General features: G+C 54.5%; 1 protein-coding gene across 1 annotated transcript in view; it reads right to left on the bottom strand.

Annotated features, from left to right (window-relative positions):
* LOC103195569 (BTG3 associated nuclear protein) overlaps positions 1 to 16,000 on the bottom strand; it is a 69,531-nt gene extending 53,531 nt beyond the window's left edge. The window contains exons 1-5 of the mRNA XM_007939157.1: positions 15,931 to 16,000; positions 13,252 to 13,343; positions 10,513 to 10,712; positions 3,422 to 3,538; positions 1,757 to 1,932 (exon numbers count right to left, since the gene is read on the bottom strand). Of these exons, the coding sequence (XP_007937348.1) occupies positions 1,757 to 1,932; positions 3,422 to 3,538; positions 10,513 to 10,712; positions 13,252 to 13,343; positions 15,931 to 16,000 (655 nt within the window). The remainder of the gene's footprint in view (positions 1 to 1,756; positions 1,933 to 3,421; positions 3,539 to 10,512; positions 10,713 to 13,251; positions 13,344 to 15,930) is intronic.
* Positions 16,001 to 16,931: the final 931 nt, after the last annotated feature.

Genomic DNA, 16,931 nt, shown 5'->3' with positions numbered 1-16,931 from the left:
CGCGTTTCCGAAGCCCACCGTCACAGCCACCGCGTCGGTCCGCGTTTCCGAAGCCCACCGTCACAGCCACCGCGTCGGTCCGCGTTTCCGAAGCCATTTCTTCTTCACTGACCCTCCACTTTACCCAGCATGTTATCCTTCTCCAGGGACTGGTCCCTTCTGACACGACCAAAGCACAAGAGGCGACGTCTGGCCATTCTTGCATCTAAGAAGCATTCCAGCTACACTTCCTCTAAGACAGATTTGTTCATTCTTCTGGCAGTCCATGGTGTATTTAATATTCTTCACCAACACCACAATTCAAATGCATTATTTTTTCTGCTGATCACTAATCCTAGGCATTCATGACCCGAGACGGACTGCTATTGGCCATTTTGAAGAACCACAGCCAGAATGCTCATGAGAAGTGAGGATGGATGGCTAGACTTCACCTCATATCCTTTGGACATGCCACCAGGAGGGACCAGTCCCTGGAGAAGGACATGATGCTTGGTGAAGCAGGAGGTCAATGAAAAAGAGGAAGACCCTGTGGTAGTTAAAGCTGTGTGTCAACTTGGCTGGGCCGTGATTTTGAGAGCCTTGGCAGTTGGATGTAGCATCATTACCTCTGTGGTGGAATCTACTGTGAGTGGTTAATCAATTGATGGGGAGTTGCCTTTGAGGAGTGGCCTGCTTCCAGTCTACACAGCTTTGGGAAAGGTCTCCAGCTCATTTTTCTCATTTTGGGATCCTACATTTGGTGCAACACCTCCAGTTCCTGAGCCTGAGCCAGTGGCCTGCTATATTGCCTCCCAGTATCTTGGATTCACCAGCCTCGGCAGGCAGCAGCTGCGCGAGTCATGAGAAGCCTCCTACTTGCTCCTTGGGAACAAAAGGCAGAACTGAAGCCCAAAGTTGAGGGGCCTCCACCCATCTCTTGGAGCCAACGCTCTGAATTCAGACTACCTAGCCTCATCTTTCCTTAGAGCTGGCACTCTAGCCTCCCTCTTAAACTGTAACAGGATAAGCTTCTCTTTGTCAAAGCCATCCACTTACGGTATTTCTGTCACCGCAGTACTGGAGAACGGCTACAACCCTCAGGGAGACAGACGGATATGGTGGCTGCAACAACGGGCTCAAACAGCAAGGATCGTGAGGATGACTCAGGACAAGGCAGTGTCCCAGTCGACTGTACGTGGGTCGCTGGGTTGGAACTGACTCATTGGCACCTAACGCCACAACAACATGAGAACCCTTAACCCCCAAAGTGTGAAGCTTCTGTCCCTCGACTGGAAAACTTCAGATAAATGAGCATCAGGCCTGGCATGAGTAACTTGACATGTACTCCAAATCCACTGGAAGAACAGAGCTGCTTTCCTGCAAGCACTGCACATGTGATTCTCACCCCAGCCCTGCCAGTCCATCTTGACATTCACACACAGATGAGGACCTGGCTTCAGAAACCAGTAACTAGGAAAATGAAAAGTGACCATGCCCACAAGTGAACAGCATCTGGAACCAGATGCAATCAGTGAACATTGGTCCCCAGGGGGGATGAAATGTGCATTCACGAATGGGATTTTCTACGTCCTACAAGAAAGTAGGTTATAGACTCATAAACACAGCCTGTGCGTTAACAGACAAAGACCAGAGGTTGACGGCAATCCCTGGAATCTGGGTGATTTTCACCATTGTGGTACTCCTTTTTCAAAAGGTGAACATACACTACCTTTCTGTACTTTTGAGACAAAGGGAAGGAAAGGCTCTGTGGGCTCACCTTCGGAGTTCAAGGTGATCAGAGTGACGTTGTGGCCGATGCTCTGACTGCCTGACTGCCCGCAGTTGGACACAGAGTCGCTGGCCTCGGACCCACTCTCCCCATCTTCGTTGTGGCTGTCCTCTTGGCCAGGCACCTTCACCACAATGGTATTCTGCCGCCGCCCGGGCACTGCACTGGAAGGGAGACAAGGCCAGCCCCACATGGTGAAAGCAGTCAGGCACAGGCACCAGCACACACCCAACACTTCCCCCACCCCTCATCAGCACGGTCCACCCAGGCCAGGACCACTGAGCACACGGCCTTCCCACACAGACCACAGGGGTCAACTCACATAAGCCCAACGCCTCTCCCCACCCCCAGCACAGTCCGCCCCCGCAAGGACCGCTGGGCTACACAGCCTCCCTATATGCACGCTCTCAAGATTGACAGCAACTTCACAGCAGAAAAGAGTCTGGGTTTGGAAGAAACAAACAAAACAAAAAAAAAAACCCTCCAGAATTTTACAAAAATGTCCATTTCACAAAACAAGGACAATGGTATCTCACTGTGACTCAGTCCTCAGACGCACCTTCTGATCTCAAAGTGTTCAACACTCAGCAGCAGACATTCTGGAAATGACAGCCTCCTCCTGACCCTCTTGCTGACCAGAAACCCCAAGGAGGATCAGGCCCATCAGAAGCCCAGGAGATGGTCCCACCACATGGAGTCCCTGCACCAGCATAAACAAGGCCAGCATAACAGGAGCACAGCCACCTCCAGATAGCTCCCTAAGAGAGGAGGCTGCCAGGTGACGACTCACTGGTCAGCATTCCTGTCTACACACAGAACTTCCCTGTCTGCACAGTCACAGGGTCACAATGACAGCCACACTGGCGGGGCTTCCACAGACTTCTTCGTCCACACTGCACCTGTCCCTGGATACCAAGGGTCGGGGTGGCTGCCCTCACCCAAATCCCTGACCTGTGCTCCTCTTGGCCAGTAGGCCACTTCCACAGCTGAGAACCAGACACACTAGCAGTGCCACCATCCTGCCTCCCTCACCACAACTCCCAGCAGAGGAAGCTAAGACCCTCAAGAAAACAGGACAAAGCAGGAGGAGAAAAGGCACACTGGGGCTCTGTGGGGACATAGGCATGGGCGCCCAAGTCTCCTTGAGTGTCAGGAGGTAAGAAGGAGGCCCTGCCTTGCCTCCACACAAGGTGGAGTCTGCTCACTCGCCCTGTCCACCAAACATGCCTTCCAAACGTCTTAGGAGCAAAGGTACAAGAAAAGTGACAACATCCAAACGCTTGTGCTGTCCTCAGCAAAGGCAAGGAGGGTGTCTGGGTAGCAGACAGGCTGGGAGACAGAGATAGACAGATTTACGTGGTCATAGGGCAGCCTGAGAGGAGAGAGGCTCCACCTCCTGCTGTGAAAATGCAAAGTGACACAGTGAGCGCCAGACCACGCGCAGAATGTCACGTCTTCCCTCCTGACTCACGCGCGGTCCACCTAACAACCAGGACATGACCCCGGGAAGCAGCAAGGCCAGCCCAGGCCAGGTGTCCATCCCCATTGTGCGCCCATGGCTCCCAGGGAGCAGTGGCGAGCTTGGCCCCAGCCTGGCCCTCGTGGACGCGTCACGGTGGCAGTGGAGGTGGGTTTGCTGCTGTGGCTACTGACTTGCTAATGACATTTTCCAGGGAAGTCGGTGCCCTGTCGCTCGGGGGGTCGTCCATCTTGGCTACAACGGCGCTCTGCCGGTCACTGTTGAGTATGACTGTGGTCTGGGGGACGACGCTACGGAACAAAGAATCACAAAGAGAAAGAGACCTTAACAAGGCCACATTCACTGGGAGGGGCCCCAGAGACCTCGGCAGGCAACCCCAGGGGTTGCGCCTCTACATGGTGCCCCCCAGGGGCCACACCACCTCATGGCTGGAGGGTGGTCCTCCCAGGGGGTACACTGCCGCATGGCTGTAGGGTGGTCCTCCCAGGGGGTGCACCGCCGCATGGCTGTAGGGTGGTCCTCCCAGGGGGTGCACCACCGCATGGCTGAAGGGTGGTCCTCCCAGGGCCCGCACCGCTGCATGGCTAGAGGATGTCCCCCAGGGACTGCACCATCGAATGGCTGGAGGGTGGTCCTCCCAGGGGCCACACCACTGAATGGCTGGAGGGTGGTCCTCCCACACCCCCAGTAGCCACACTACTGGAAGGGTGTCCCCCCAACAGTGGCCCACACTGCTGGAGGGTGGCCCAGCCCTGGGTGAGACCACACTGGAGACGGTTCTATGAGAGAGGTCAGCTTCCCTGGTGGCTGCATGACTAGGGATTTGAACACACTGTGGTGCAGATGCAGAGGCTACCAGTGTTACCATGCAGGGAAGCTTTCTCAGGCCATACGTCTGAGTGACACTCTTCCTTCCCCCCTCATGTCTGCAGACCACGCTCAGACTCTCATAAGCGTTATTTGTCACTGTGCTTCCAGCATGGCAGCGCTCTAGAAAGACAGGGCAAACAGCAGGAGGGAGTGCCGTGGGAGAACACAACACTGACTGCCTCCAAGTCCTCGGGAAACACACCAAGTGACCAGGGGGCTCAGCCTTTGCTTAGAAGAGCAGTCACACCCGATAGGGTAGTCCATACCGGAGTCTCACCATCCCCTGGCAGTCACCTGGAGGGAGCAGTATGTGTCCCCAGCCCAGCAGCTGACTCAGCTCAATCCCAAGGCAGGTTGCCATGTGTGGTGGCCACTTGTGTCATGTTTCTACCCTTAGTACCTTCACCTCTGTCGATGCTGGGGCGGGAAAGAACCAGCCCCTTGAGATGCAAAGCCAAGGCAACTGAGAAGATAGTGTCACTCTTGATTTCACCCTAAAAATTAACTTGGGGTGCTGGAGGGTGGATTTCTCTGGAGGGATTGATTTTGGGGGTTTGCTCTGCAAGGGCTGCTCAGAAATGAGATGATCTCATGGACCCAGGAGTGTATGTGGGCTCTCGTCCAGCGTCACGCCCATGACTGGCAACCACCCACACTCCAGAGCAGCACAACCAGTACCGCTCCAAACCCCAGGCAGGTTTCAGGGCCACGGGGCCTTTTCCTAGAGTAAAAGAGCATGAGCCATACTTCAGGCCAAGGCTGATTTCTACCATCCACTTGTTCCCACCTGAGCAACCCTCCTCCAATTCTCACGACCCACCCACAGGCCAGGTATCAAAGGCAACCCAGGAGACTTCTGACTTGGTTACTGGGGTTAGAGGACATGGTAACCTCTCACAGACACCGAACACAAGACTAAGGTAGTTTGTGTGCATGTGGTATGTCCCCATTCTATTCCATGGAGCTTTGGTGGCGCAGTGCCTAAGGCATCTGACTGCTAACCAGAAAGTTGGTGGTTCAAACCCACCAGCTGCTCCATGGAAGGAAGATGGGGCAGTCGACTTCTGTAAAGATTTACCACCTCAGGAACCCAGTGGGGGTCGCCATGAGTCAGAATCAACTGGATGACTGTGGGTTTGGTTTTTTTATGGTTTTGTTCCATGGAATATAAGATTTCAAAGAGTAGCTCGAGAAGACAAAGCCAATTACTATAATGAAATGTGCAAAGACCTGGAGTCTGAAAACCAAAAGGGAAGAACACGCTCAGCATTTCTCAAGCTGAAAGAATTGAGGAAAAAATTTAAGCCTCGAGTTGCAATAGTGAGAGATTCTATGGGCAAAATATTGAATGATGCAGGGAACATCAAGAGAAGATGGAAGGAATACACAGAGTCACTGTACCAAAAAGAACTGGTCGATCTTCATCCATTTCAGGAGGTGGCATATGATCTAGAACCAATGATACTGAAGGAGGATGTCAAAGCTGCAATGAAGGAATTGGCGAAGAACAAGGCTCCAGGAATTGATGGAATACCCATTGAGATATTTCAATAAATGGATGCCACACTGGAGGCACTCACTCGGTTATGCCAAGAGATTTGGAAGACAGCTAGCTACCTGGCCAACTGACTGGAAAAGATCCATACCTGTACCCATTCCAAAGAAAGGTGATCCCACAGAATGTGGAAATTATCGAACAATATTATTATTTCCTGAAAATGATTCCCCAAAGAGAACATGTCTGGTCAAGGTGTGCCCAACTCCAAAGCCCTTCCTTCCCCACCTGCTCATGCTGGCACCACGGCGTCCTGGCCAGGATGTGAAGAAGCCTGGGAGCAAAGCTGGGGTCAGTGTGGGTACTGGGGGGCATGGGAACCTGAGTGCCTTGCTGCTGACCCAAATCTCCACTTGAAGTGGGTTGCTGTATGATTCTTCACTTGCAACAAGACTCAAGTGGGGCCGAGCTGGGTTTGAAGGCAAATCACTAGCATTCGGGCCACGCGACTCACAGCACTGAAGAACATGGCTGCGCTAAAACTCCTGCTCTCCCCAGACATCTGCGTGCACGTCACGTCGCTCAGGACAGGGGACTATAACAAGCAGAACCAGGAGAGCAGAGGCCAAACCCTGACCATCGAGGCCAATGTCACCATCGTCCATGGGCTCAGGACCGGAAAGGGGAGGCCACACACCTTGTCAGGAGGGGCCCTCACAGTGCACGCTACCATCTGTTATTAACGACAACGAGTCTTGGTGCACTTTTGAGACTGTGGACTACCAGGACATGGCTTTTTCCACTTCACCTCATAAACACACTTCTGTCCCACAACACAACAGCCTGGTTAACAGGACAGACTTCTGTGAGGGCAGTGACATGGAGACAAAAGCAGAAAATTAAAAAGGACGATACAAAACATCACTGTCAGTGGTCTGCTCGTGGGGTGCTTGAAATGGAGGGTGGGATTTAAGCTCTACTGGAAATATATGAAAGATAATGAAACGGTCACATTTTTAAATGTCCCACATCAGGAGAGGAACAAGTGGGTCGGGAACGTGGACTCTTTCTTCTCCTGCCAACAAGGCAGCAGTGAGCCAGGGCAGCCTGAGACAAGGCTCAGCTCCCCAACGGAAGGTTACATGCTGTTAAGGGCACCTGACTCCTTACGACCCGTGGGGATGGGCAACCCTGGTTCCCACACCTCAACCTCACAGAAGACACCCAGCAGGTCCTGGCATCTGCCACCATTCCAGAACTCAGATGCTCAGAGGAAGACCTACTTTGTACCAAGAACCCAAGAAAGCTACAAAACCCAAAATAGCTTTTCCACTAATACCCTTCAATGTTCATAAAAGAAGGGGAAAAAAGAAAAAAGCTACTATGAAAAAAAAAAAAGAATCGGCCACCACCAGCTTTCAGGAGGCATGGTGTGGACCAGCAACCAGGTGGAAGGAACGGAGATCTACAGCCCACCCACACGCCCGGCCCAGGCGCCTCCCAGAACAGGCAGGAAAGCAGAAGCCCTTCTTTGAAGCCGGGCAGGACGGAGGCCTGCGGCTCGCTACGGTTGCATCAAAGCCAGGCAACAGCCCCCTCCCACTGTGAACTTTGAAGAAGGAAGGTCTCGGAAACAGGAAGCTGAGGCTTCTAGAAACTAGAGGGATGAGTGGGCTTCTAGTTAATGCTCTGCTGAGGGATGGAAACCAACCAACCCACCAGGCTCAGGTTGCCACCCAGAGACCACAGCACCTGGCTCCACGAGACGGCCTCTGCCCAGGAAGGCACTGCCGCCCGGCTTGAACACAGCCGAGCTGGCCCGGGGCTGTCCCCAGCCAAGACAACTGTCCAGATGGGTCACCTCGTCCCTCGTCCCTCCTGTGCTCGCTCCCCCAGTCCCCGGAGCCTGGCTCCATCCATCTACCAGGGGGATCCTCCCTGGGTCCTGGATCTGTCTGTCGGCATGAAGGGCAGTGAAGCTCTGAGTACCAGTGAGGTGCTTGGTTAGCTCTGTGTGCTCCATCCACCCACCTCCGCGTGCCGACCGGTCCGCCCGAGCAGACCCTCTCCAAACACTGGATCTATCTATCAAGTGGATCTCTCTACATGTGCTGGAACATGGTGCCCTGCTGAGATGGTCACCCTGAAAACTGTCCCACAGCGATTCTGATGCTGGCACCCAAATGACACTCAGATCACATAACTGAGGCCCACGTTCACACAGAACACTTCCACTGCCAGTATCGTCTCAGAAACACCTTTAAAGCTCCAACCTCTTGCTGTTGGCTGCTGTGTGTGCGTGGGGGTGCAGGAAGATGCCCTGACCATGGTCACCTGCACCCGTCAGGGAGTGGACTCACAGTGTGGGTGCCAGTCGCTCCCGTCACATGTGCCTCAGTGAGGTAGGGTCTTTATAATAAGATCCGTGAGAGAACCATGAGGCTAAAGGACCCCTAGGCAGGTCCCTGTCACCTCCTCCTGTTTTCCTTTTCAAAGATGGGGACACTGGACAAAGACTCCAAACACCTACGCAGCCCGGCCAGTCACCAGCCACATCCTGAGCCCAGAGACCCGGTGACACCCAGAGGCACTACTCCTCTCCACACATCATGGACCCTCCGGATTACAGATGAGACCCCAAAAATATGGCCTTCACAGGACCTAAGAGCTGTCATCACACAGCTCACTCCCCTGGAGTCCCCCATCAGCTCTACAAAGGTAATAAGCTCACAGATCCAGAAATACAGACTCGGAACAACCAGATTCTCACCAAACACAAGCAAAGAAGGGACAAGTGGCCAAGGAGGCCCCTCTTCAGAGGAGGGAGCTTCGGTCAGCAGGAAGCACATCGTCCATTCCCGCCTTGTTGCTTAGAGGGTAGGAGGCCTGCTGGGACTGAGTGAGCACGGACCAGGGAGCGAATGTCCTTCAGTGTGGCGCAACCACAGCATGTATGTCTTCCCAGCTCCCACAGTCCTCACTCGTTCCTGCTCCTCAGTCTCTGCGCCATGCCCTGACTCCAGCTTACAGCACATACACAACAGCTCTGTCCGGCTTTCATGCCAGCCAAACTTCCTGGGTTCCAACGGCCGTGAGTGTAGGCTAGACGCTACCCTTTCACTATCTGAAGCTTCGCAGAGCTCACCAGGGCGGCCCATCCTCCTGGACTGGAAGCAGCCACAGCATCGAGTGGCCACAGGAGAGCCCTGGACCCGATGCCCGCGGCCTTCATTCATCACGCCAAGAGAGGGTGGGACAGGGCTTATTCATCCCTCCCGTCTTCCGAGACGGCTACGGACATACGAGATGTGGGTATCTTGTCATCACTACTGTCTTTCCGTTCATGCTACAGCTAAAGCACTACATTAATTCATAAACTATATTTTCTAAATGCTGGCTTTTAGGGTTAGATGTTGGGTATAGTGGGGTGGATGCCTCTGCCCAAGAGCCTAGGACACAGCCAGGCACAGAGATCATGCTCAACAAATGTCCACTGGCAAAAATCAGCTGGTGATCTGTGACAACAGATAAACATGGGTGAGGCCCCATGAAGGGGACCTTGGGAACCACCACCTTCCCTCCAGGAGCAGACACCACCTACCACCACCAGGTGGTCTCAGGCAAGAGGCCAGGCAATGTTCTGGACAAGCCAGGCACGGCTGGGAGTGAGAGAAGGGGCCACTGACCACCAGCAAGCACAGCCCAGGCTGCCCCAGGCAGACCAGACCAATGGGCACTTGGAACTGCAGGTGGTAAGGGTACCCCAAAGCCAAGCAGTGAGCTCCTGTCCCTGCCCATGCCCTACAACTCGCAGAGCACTAAGCTCTCAGCCTCCAGAGACACAGCACGCCGCCCCAGCAGCAGGGAGCTCAGAGACGTGGCAGGAGGATGGGGCGGTCACACCAAGCTGCTGCAGCCCCTCGTCCATGCCCACCGTGGCCCACCCCATGCCCACTCCGCTCCTCAAGGGCAGACAGCTGCGGCCTCCCTCATCTGCGTCCACTGTGCCCCACGCCCACTGCTCGCAGGCAGGAGGCTGCAGCCATCATCTGCACTCATGGTGCCCCAGCCCACAGCCCACTCCGCTCCTCACGGGCAGGCGGTTCAGTAGAACCCCAACAGAAAGGCCTCTGAAAATCGCTCCACATTCATCAGGTACAAGATAAACTCTGCCTGAGGCCACACTTCGGCCCTGCTCCCTGGTGTGAGCAGAAGAGAAGATGGGAACAGGAGGGCTGACTCTGCACCAGAGCCTCGGCCGAGCTGGCCTACGAAACTGCAGGCTGTGGTGTGTGCACAGCTCACAGAGCATCAGCAGGGCAGCGCCTTCTGGGAGGCCTCCCGACCCGAGCTGAACTGCTCAGACAGCAACGAGCCGAGAACACCACACCTCCCTCCTCCTTGCTCCAAGATTCGACTGCAAATCCCAACAGTAACCACCGAAATAAGCACAATGAGAGCCACAGACCGGAGTGAAACTGAGGTGGAGTGACGCGAGATGTATGAGAGCTTCCTGAGACGAGAGGGAACTGATAGTGGCAGGAGAGTTATCAAAACTACTACGAAGACAGAAGATCTAACAGCACCAGTGCATAGAAAGACAACAGGCACCAATGTACACATTCAAAGACTGCGGTTGGCCACAGAGCAAAGCTGCCTCCGTGCGGCTCAGGTCAGAGAGGAGAACTAACACCAAGGCAGGTCCATGAGACCACCATCTCAGGCTCTGATTTGGTCTAACTGGACTCGCACATGAGGCCTGTGAACGGCTCGTCTCCACAGGGCCCGGGCTGAGCAGCAGATTGGGTGGGGACAGGCAAAGCGTTCTGGAAGCCCTTCCTGCAGCAGAACGTTCTGGAAGCCCTCTCTCAGGCAGAGCAGTGGCCCCAGCACCCTTACCATCGCACTTTGTTGCAGGTCTGGGTGGCCCCGAGTGGGGAGCCGGCCACCATAGGCACCTGGATGGGACTGTGCTGCTTGTTGGTGACCAGGTCCAGCTTCTCCTCCAGCGACTTGCACGTGGCCTCGAGGGCCTGCAGCTTGGCTTCAATGCTGTCCAAGCGCAGGCAGATGGTCTGGTTGATGGAGTACAGGAAGGACTGTGACAGAGGGCGAGAAGAGACACGCTTTAGAGCAGGCCTCCTGCTCTTCAGGAGACAGTCCAAGGGCCACTCAGCAGGGACTTCTCATGGCTGTCACTCTCTCCATGCAGTCAAGCTAGACCATTGGCTTTAAAATCTCACGCTAACCGTGCCTCTGCTTGTATCTGTAGCTGTAATGCCTAACTCTGCTTTCATTCCCTAATAAACACTGAGGTGACCTTGAGTATGCTGTTATGTCACGTAGCCAAGTGACACACAAACTACTCTGCTGTCCCCAACCCCTGACCTAGAGGCAGCCCAGAGCCCTGGCCTTGCCCAAGCATGTGCCGTACCACCCGCTTCAGACGGTGGTCCATCTAGGTTCCATGGACCTGGGATTCGGTCATGTGGGGCTTCCTGAATGCCCAGTCTGCCACCTAGTGGCTCACGCCAAGCAGCGTGTGTCACTCATCTCGGTGACTTAACTCAGAACACCCTGGAGAGCAGGAAGTGCATCACTCAAACCCTGGAGACAGGGCTGGTCCGCTGCCGCCCGAGGGAACACAGGGGAGTGGACGCGGACCCTAAGAGACCTTCCATGAAGCACAAAGCTCCCATGCCACAGCCTGGCTCCCTAAGGTGTCCCCTCACCCAGCGTAGCAGCAGGTGGCACTGGACTTGAAATGCAGCCTCTGAACATGATGAAGAGCCTGTCCCCTCCTCCCGTCCTGCCTGCCCCCAGCGTGGAAGAGCGCGGTGCCTGAAGCCACAGGAAGCAGATGAGGGCCATGGAGCCCACTGAGCTGCTCTGGGCCGCAGACACCAGGGAGGGGAGACAGGCCTGTGTCCACCTGCCTGGCAGGACCCCGCTCCCCCTTCTCCTCTGAGTGGATCTGCAGGGCACCAGGGTGACAGCATGGCCACATGACAGACCCGACAGGCGACGTCAAGGCCCAGGAGGAGGAGAGGTGCTGTCGTTTGGTGCGTTCGCAGAAGACCAAGCACATCTCCTGCAGAGGTTACGTGCACCCGTGTAGTTTCCTGGGAGAGGTGCAGAGGGCCACGGACGAGGTATCTAACATCTGAGGCTGCCCTCTTGCTACTGCGGAGGCACAGACAGTAAAGTGGCGTGGAGGATGGAGAACGGCCAGCCGGCAGGTCAGGGCTAAACTGTGGTCAGGGGCTGGCAGCCGGTCATCTTCACCAACAAGAGAGGCACTTTTCCATGGAACGGCCTGCTGGAAGCCGAGGAGCCGTGACTACGGAGTGAATTCCCAGGACAGGACTGCCATTAACCCAGCAGGCATTCTCACCAGGAGGTGAGTGCTTGGCTCCTGAGCCCACAAGCTACAACAAAACCATGCCTCTTCCGTCCTGCGTTAGAACTGAAGCTGGCTGGGGTCTGGGTGACAGTTACTGCCACAGACAGAGAAAACCACTTACCAAGCAAAGGAATGACACAGAGAAGCGAGCAGTGGGGAATGGTATTTATAAGTAAGTCTTGCATACAACTGATGGTAGCCATCAACCATTCAACTCTATTCATTAAAGAGCTCTGGCATTTTGGTTAGTAATGTTTCCAAATAGCGCACATGGCTCCATGTTTGGCAGCATTGAAATGCAGCCCAATGGGACCAGGGACAAGGCTTGGACACTTGTATTTATTTACTCTGTGTATCTCTGCATTGTTTAAACTGTTTACCACAAATGCATCTTCTGTGATAAAATTACAGACGTATTTTATTTTAAAATATAGTACAGAGTCGTGGTGAGTTGGAATTGCCTCTACACCAACTACCAACAAGTAGGGCAGCCGCCTTCCCTCTGAGCAGTTGGCAGCCGCCCCGTCTTCAAGTGTCGTGCTAAGGCCCTGCTTCTCGGGGTTGATGAAATGAACAGGCTGCTCCTAACTGAACACCCTGTATGAACACAGGACTCCCAGGGCGGTTCACAGGGGCAATGCACTCGCCCGCTAAGACAAAGCCTGGCTGCTTGGGCCCACCCAAGGGTGTGCAAGCGTGCGGATGGGGTACTTTCACTCTCATCTGCGCAGCTTTCTCAGTCTCATCCTTGCTGATCGTGCCCTCTGATCCCAGGACCACACGAGTAAACTCAAGGGTCCAAAAAGAACTGACTGGCCCAACTGTGATTTCCAAAATCCCTGTCTGTTGTTGTTGTTATTACGTGCCGTCGACTCGGACCCGACTCATAACGACCCCTCCTTGGGTTTCTGAGGCAGTTATCACTACGGAAGTAGATTGCCCCATCTTCCTTCCAAGGAGTGGCTGGTGGGTTTGAACCACCAGCCTTCTGGTTAGCAGTCAAGTGCCTTAGGTACTACGCTACCAGAGCACATTGAAATACCAGTACTGAAGCACCTCCTCCCAGCGGAGACCACCCGGCACACAGCTCCCCATGCCCGTCTGCTCATAGCAGTGGCCCTGCAGAGCGCCAAGGGGACACTGAGAATGTCGGGCTCTGCAACGTTTGTCCCCAGGTGTCTCAAGGGAGCACGTGGCTTCAGGCAGTCCCCGCTAACACCCTAGCAGACCTTTACCTTTATGGAGGGGTCCTGGCAATTGATGTCTAGACGCTGGCGCTTCAAAGCAGGTTCGTCTTCATCTGTCACTACATGATTCTCCAAGACAACTGGAATTGGGGACAGAGATCGAGAGTTAGCCTTTCACCTGAGCGGGTCTGCAGAAGCGAGTCAGCGCTCAGACGGCAGACAGCACTGACGCCAGGGACGCGGGAGCATGTCAGCGCTCAGACGGCAGACAGTACTGACGCCAGGGACGCGGGAGCGTGTCAGCGCTCAGACGGCAGACAGTACTGACGCTGGGGACGCGGGAGCGTGTCAGCGCTCAGACAGCAGACAGTACCCACACCCAGAGGCTGCCTCTGTCAAGAGCATGTCAACTGTAAATGTTACCTTCTACAGTTTAAACTTAGAACTCTCAGTCAGGCAGAAAATAGGACCTCCCTCCTGCCCCCCCGGCCAACCCCAGTGACAGTAAGACACCAGACGCACGATCTCCTTCACAGGCCACTGAGTCACCCCAACGTCCAAGAGGCAGCTTCTGATCTGGTGCTCTATGGTCACCCGGTGTGAGTGGCCACTTGGGAAATATCATTGAGTCTGGGCCGCTGGGTAGCTCACTCCAAAAACAAGACCGTCCCCTGCGGGTGCCAATTTCTCCTACATCGATAAGCACAGCAGTCCCACCATGCCGAACTAAACAGAAACCCGTCCCTTCCCACAGTGCAGGGCCTGAAACGCCCTGCCCGTGGCCGTGGGGAAGGACAGCCCTCCCAGCGAGTGCCAGCGTAGGCTCCGGGCAGTGGACAGCGGCACGATGTCCCAGCTCTGCTGTCGGCTGCAGTGTGCACCCACTGCTTGCTCTAATTCCGCACTTAACACTTTTAGAACGTGACCAAGGCCCTTTATCATGTTCCTGTGAAATGATGAACACTCAGTGGGGACAAGAGGTCTGATCAAATGATACCTCATGTGTTCAGACAGGTACAGGCATGCATGCCAACACAGAAACCAGGAAACCTCAAAGCACACCCATGCTCACAGTCTGAAAGTAGTGCTGTCTCAGGGGTCGTGCGAGGCACTATTTCTTCTGCTGGCTTGATTGCCTTTTAAAGGCTGTACTGTAACTGTGCAAAGCTCATAGTTTAGAAACGAGGGGAAAGACTATGGAGGCACACAGCAGCGCCACTCGGTAGTGCATGCCAGCCAGCAGTGCCCGCTCCTCAGGGTCTGAGTTTGCAGGCCCTGGGTCTCTGCAGGTTTCTGGAGTGGTGTCCACAGTAGGCTTTGACTAAACTCCAGGACTGTCACTTCCACTTGTTAAAGACCAGAGATGGACCAAATGAAGATTACAAATGATGTCTCTGGATTTTGAACTGCCGTCCACACAGAAAGGATTCATTTGGGAAGTAAGCTATCAGAACTTTAATTGTTCTGAAATGCTTCAGATGTGTGGACCCGGGGCAGTTTCCTTCTGACATAGCCAGTGTGCTTTCCAAAGCCTTCTGCATTAGCTGACCAAACCATCACCAGCATTTCAAAAATGTGTATGCATCGGTAACCCTTAGAAAGAACTCCAAGACACAGTGAAATTCTGAATAAAGAACAGCATTCCAGAGACACTGTCTTCAGTGCATTTAATTACTAAATCATTTCCAGTGCTGTCCCACAATGACAGACCCAACAGAGCACACAAGATAGAGAGCGTGCCCTCTCAGGAGACTTTTGAAATTCTCTTTCCTTGTGAGGAAAATGGCAGCACTTCGATTCTAACGTTCTAAAATATCACCACACAACCTAACGGTCAGGCCTGGATGCACGAGCCAGCTGCTCCAAACTTCATAGAAATACCAAAGATGTAAAACTGCGCGGTGGAAAAAGAGAAAACTCAGACAAAGAAATCTTTTTATAAAGTAACAAGTAGACGGACTTTCAGAGACAAAGTTCCTGTGAGTTAGAGTTTTGTTTGTGAAGGGTTCCCTTAAAACCAATATTTAGTTGAAGTTTCAAAGTGGGTTTGTGCCTGGGACATCATGATGAAAAACTGGCAGCTCCAGCAAGTGTGTGGGGAGGACACTGTTTGCACACACAGTTGTTGGTAGGGTGAGTTAATAACGCATTTCTGGGAAAATCTGTCACTATCTTCTGAAAAAATTAGCTACCAGCAATTCTGCTTCTGGGAGCTCACCCCGCAAAAATATGTGACCAGATGTATGGGGAAAGATCTTTACTGCAAGGTTGCATGGCCTTGAAGAAGAACTGCAAACCGTGGAAACAGCCATCTGAAAGGAAAGCGCTCAGTAAACCAGGCCCATCTAGATCTGGGGGCGCTGGTCAGAGAGCGAAGTGGACGCGGTCTGAGCTGACAGCATCGGCTCCCTGATCTGCTACCAGACTGAGCTGTGGAAGGGGCAGCTGGTAAGGAGCGAAGCTGTAGGACACGTGTCCCATGGCCCCACAGCAGGCGCACGTGTGTGCAAACCTTAGAGGGGGCCAGGCTGCTGGGCTCCCGTTGGGGAAGGGACGGGTCACGGGGTGGAGGGCTGCAGGGCCATGCTGCCCACATGCTGAGAGTTGGGACTTCCCCGCAGCACCTGCCTCGTGTGTTCTTCCTCATGAAGGAGGAACATGTCAGAAACCCTTGTGATCCCTCAAAGAACAGAGAATGGCACGCCACCTAGTGCCAGGGCTCCGTACCCGGGTGATCAGGACTCAGGTCTTCGACAGCAATCTGAACCACGTCCGCCAGGTCCTGTTCTGACATCATCCGGAACGCGCAGCGGGAGGCTGGTCCCTGAGCAGGAGGCGGGCTCACAGCGTGACTGGGGCCTACAAGACAGAGGCTGAGAGAGGGGGCACAATGAGCAGGTGACGTGTGACAGTGGAAGGCCAACCACGTGCACCCAACAGGACACCACGGGGCCACGGGGCTCCTCTCCTGGTCGCTGACCCTTAGGCACCCGCTCTAAATGCAGCTCCCAGCCTCTTTCCTCACCCCTGCACTAGCCTCCCCTGACAGCCATCCACTCTCCCAACCCTTTCCTCCTGCTGCTTCCAAAGTTACCTCCTAAAGCCACCACCTCCAGCCCCATCTCCAGTGGCCCTGCTGCCTCCAGAGCCTGGGGTCACATGCCTGCTGCACATACCACCCTGCCAAGCCTGGCCCCCAGCCCTGCGGCTGCTGCCCCCCACGGTGGTGCACCCTCCCGGCACTGCGGCTCCACCCCAGCAGGCCTCCACCCTGCACCCTCTGACGGCCTACAGCAGACGGCAGCACCTTGATTCAGCCTTCCCTTTGCCTAGAGGATGGCGTACCGCGTGACCATGACCAGGGGAGCTGTGTGTCAGGTACCCGAGCCTGTGCCTGGCAGGGCAGGGCCGCCCTGGGCTGACGGCTCACCCCCAGCGCCGGGTCTGGGACAGAGGGGTCACTCCCCTCAAGCTCAGGAAATAAGACTCTGACCGTGTCTGGGACTGAAGGGTCACTCTCCTCAAGTTCAGGTAGGACTCTGACCGTGTCTGGGACAGAGGGGTCACTCCCCTAAAGTTCAGGTAAGATTCTGACCGTGTCTGGGACAGAGGGGTCACTCCCCTCAAGCTCAGGTAAGACTCTGACCGTGTCTGGGACAGAGGGGTCAGTCCCCTCAAGCTCAAGAAGACTCTGTATGGGCTCAGAGACCTTGGTTTCCAAAACACCA

The sequence above is a fragment of the Orycteropus afer genome, unplaced genomic scaffold, assembly GCF_000298275.1.
Source record: "Orycteropus afer afer isolate SDZICR_OR568_19922 unplaced genomic scaffold, OryAfe1.0 scaffold00057, whole genome shotgun sequence".
Lineage (NCBI taxonomy): Eukaryota > Metazoa > Chordata > Mammalia > Tubulidentata > Orycteropodidae > Orycteropus > Orycteropus afer.
This window is presented reverse-complemented; position numbering and strand designations above follow the sequence as displayed.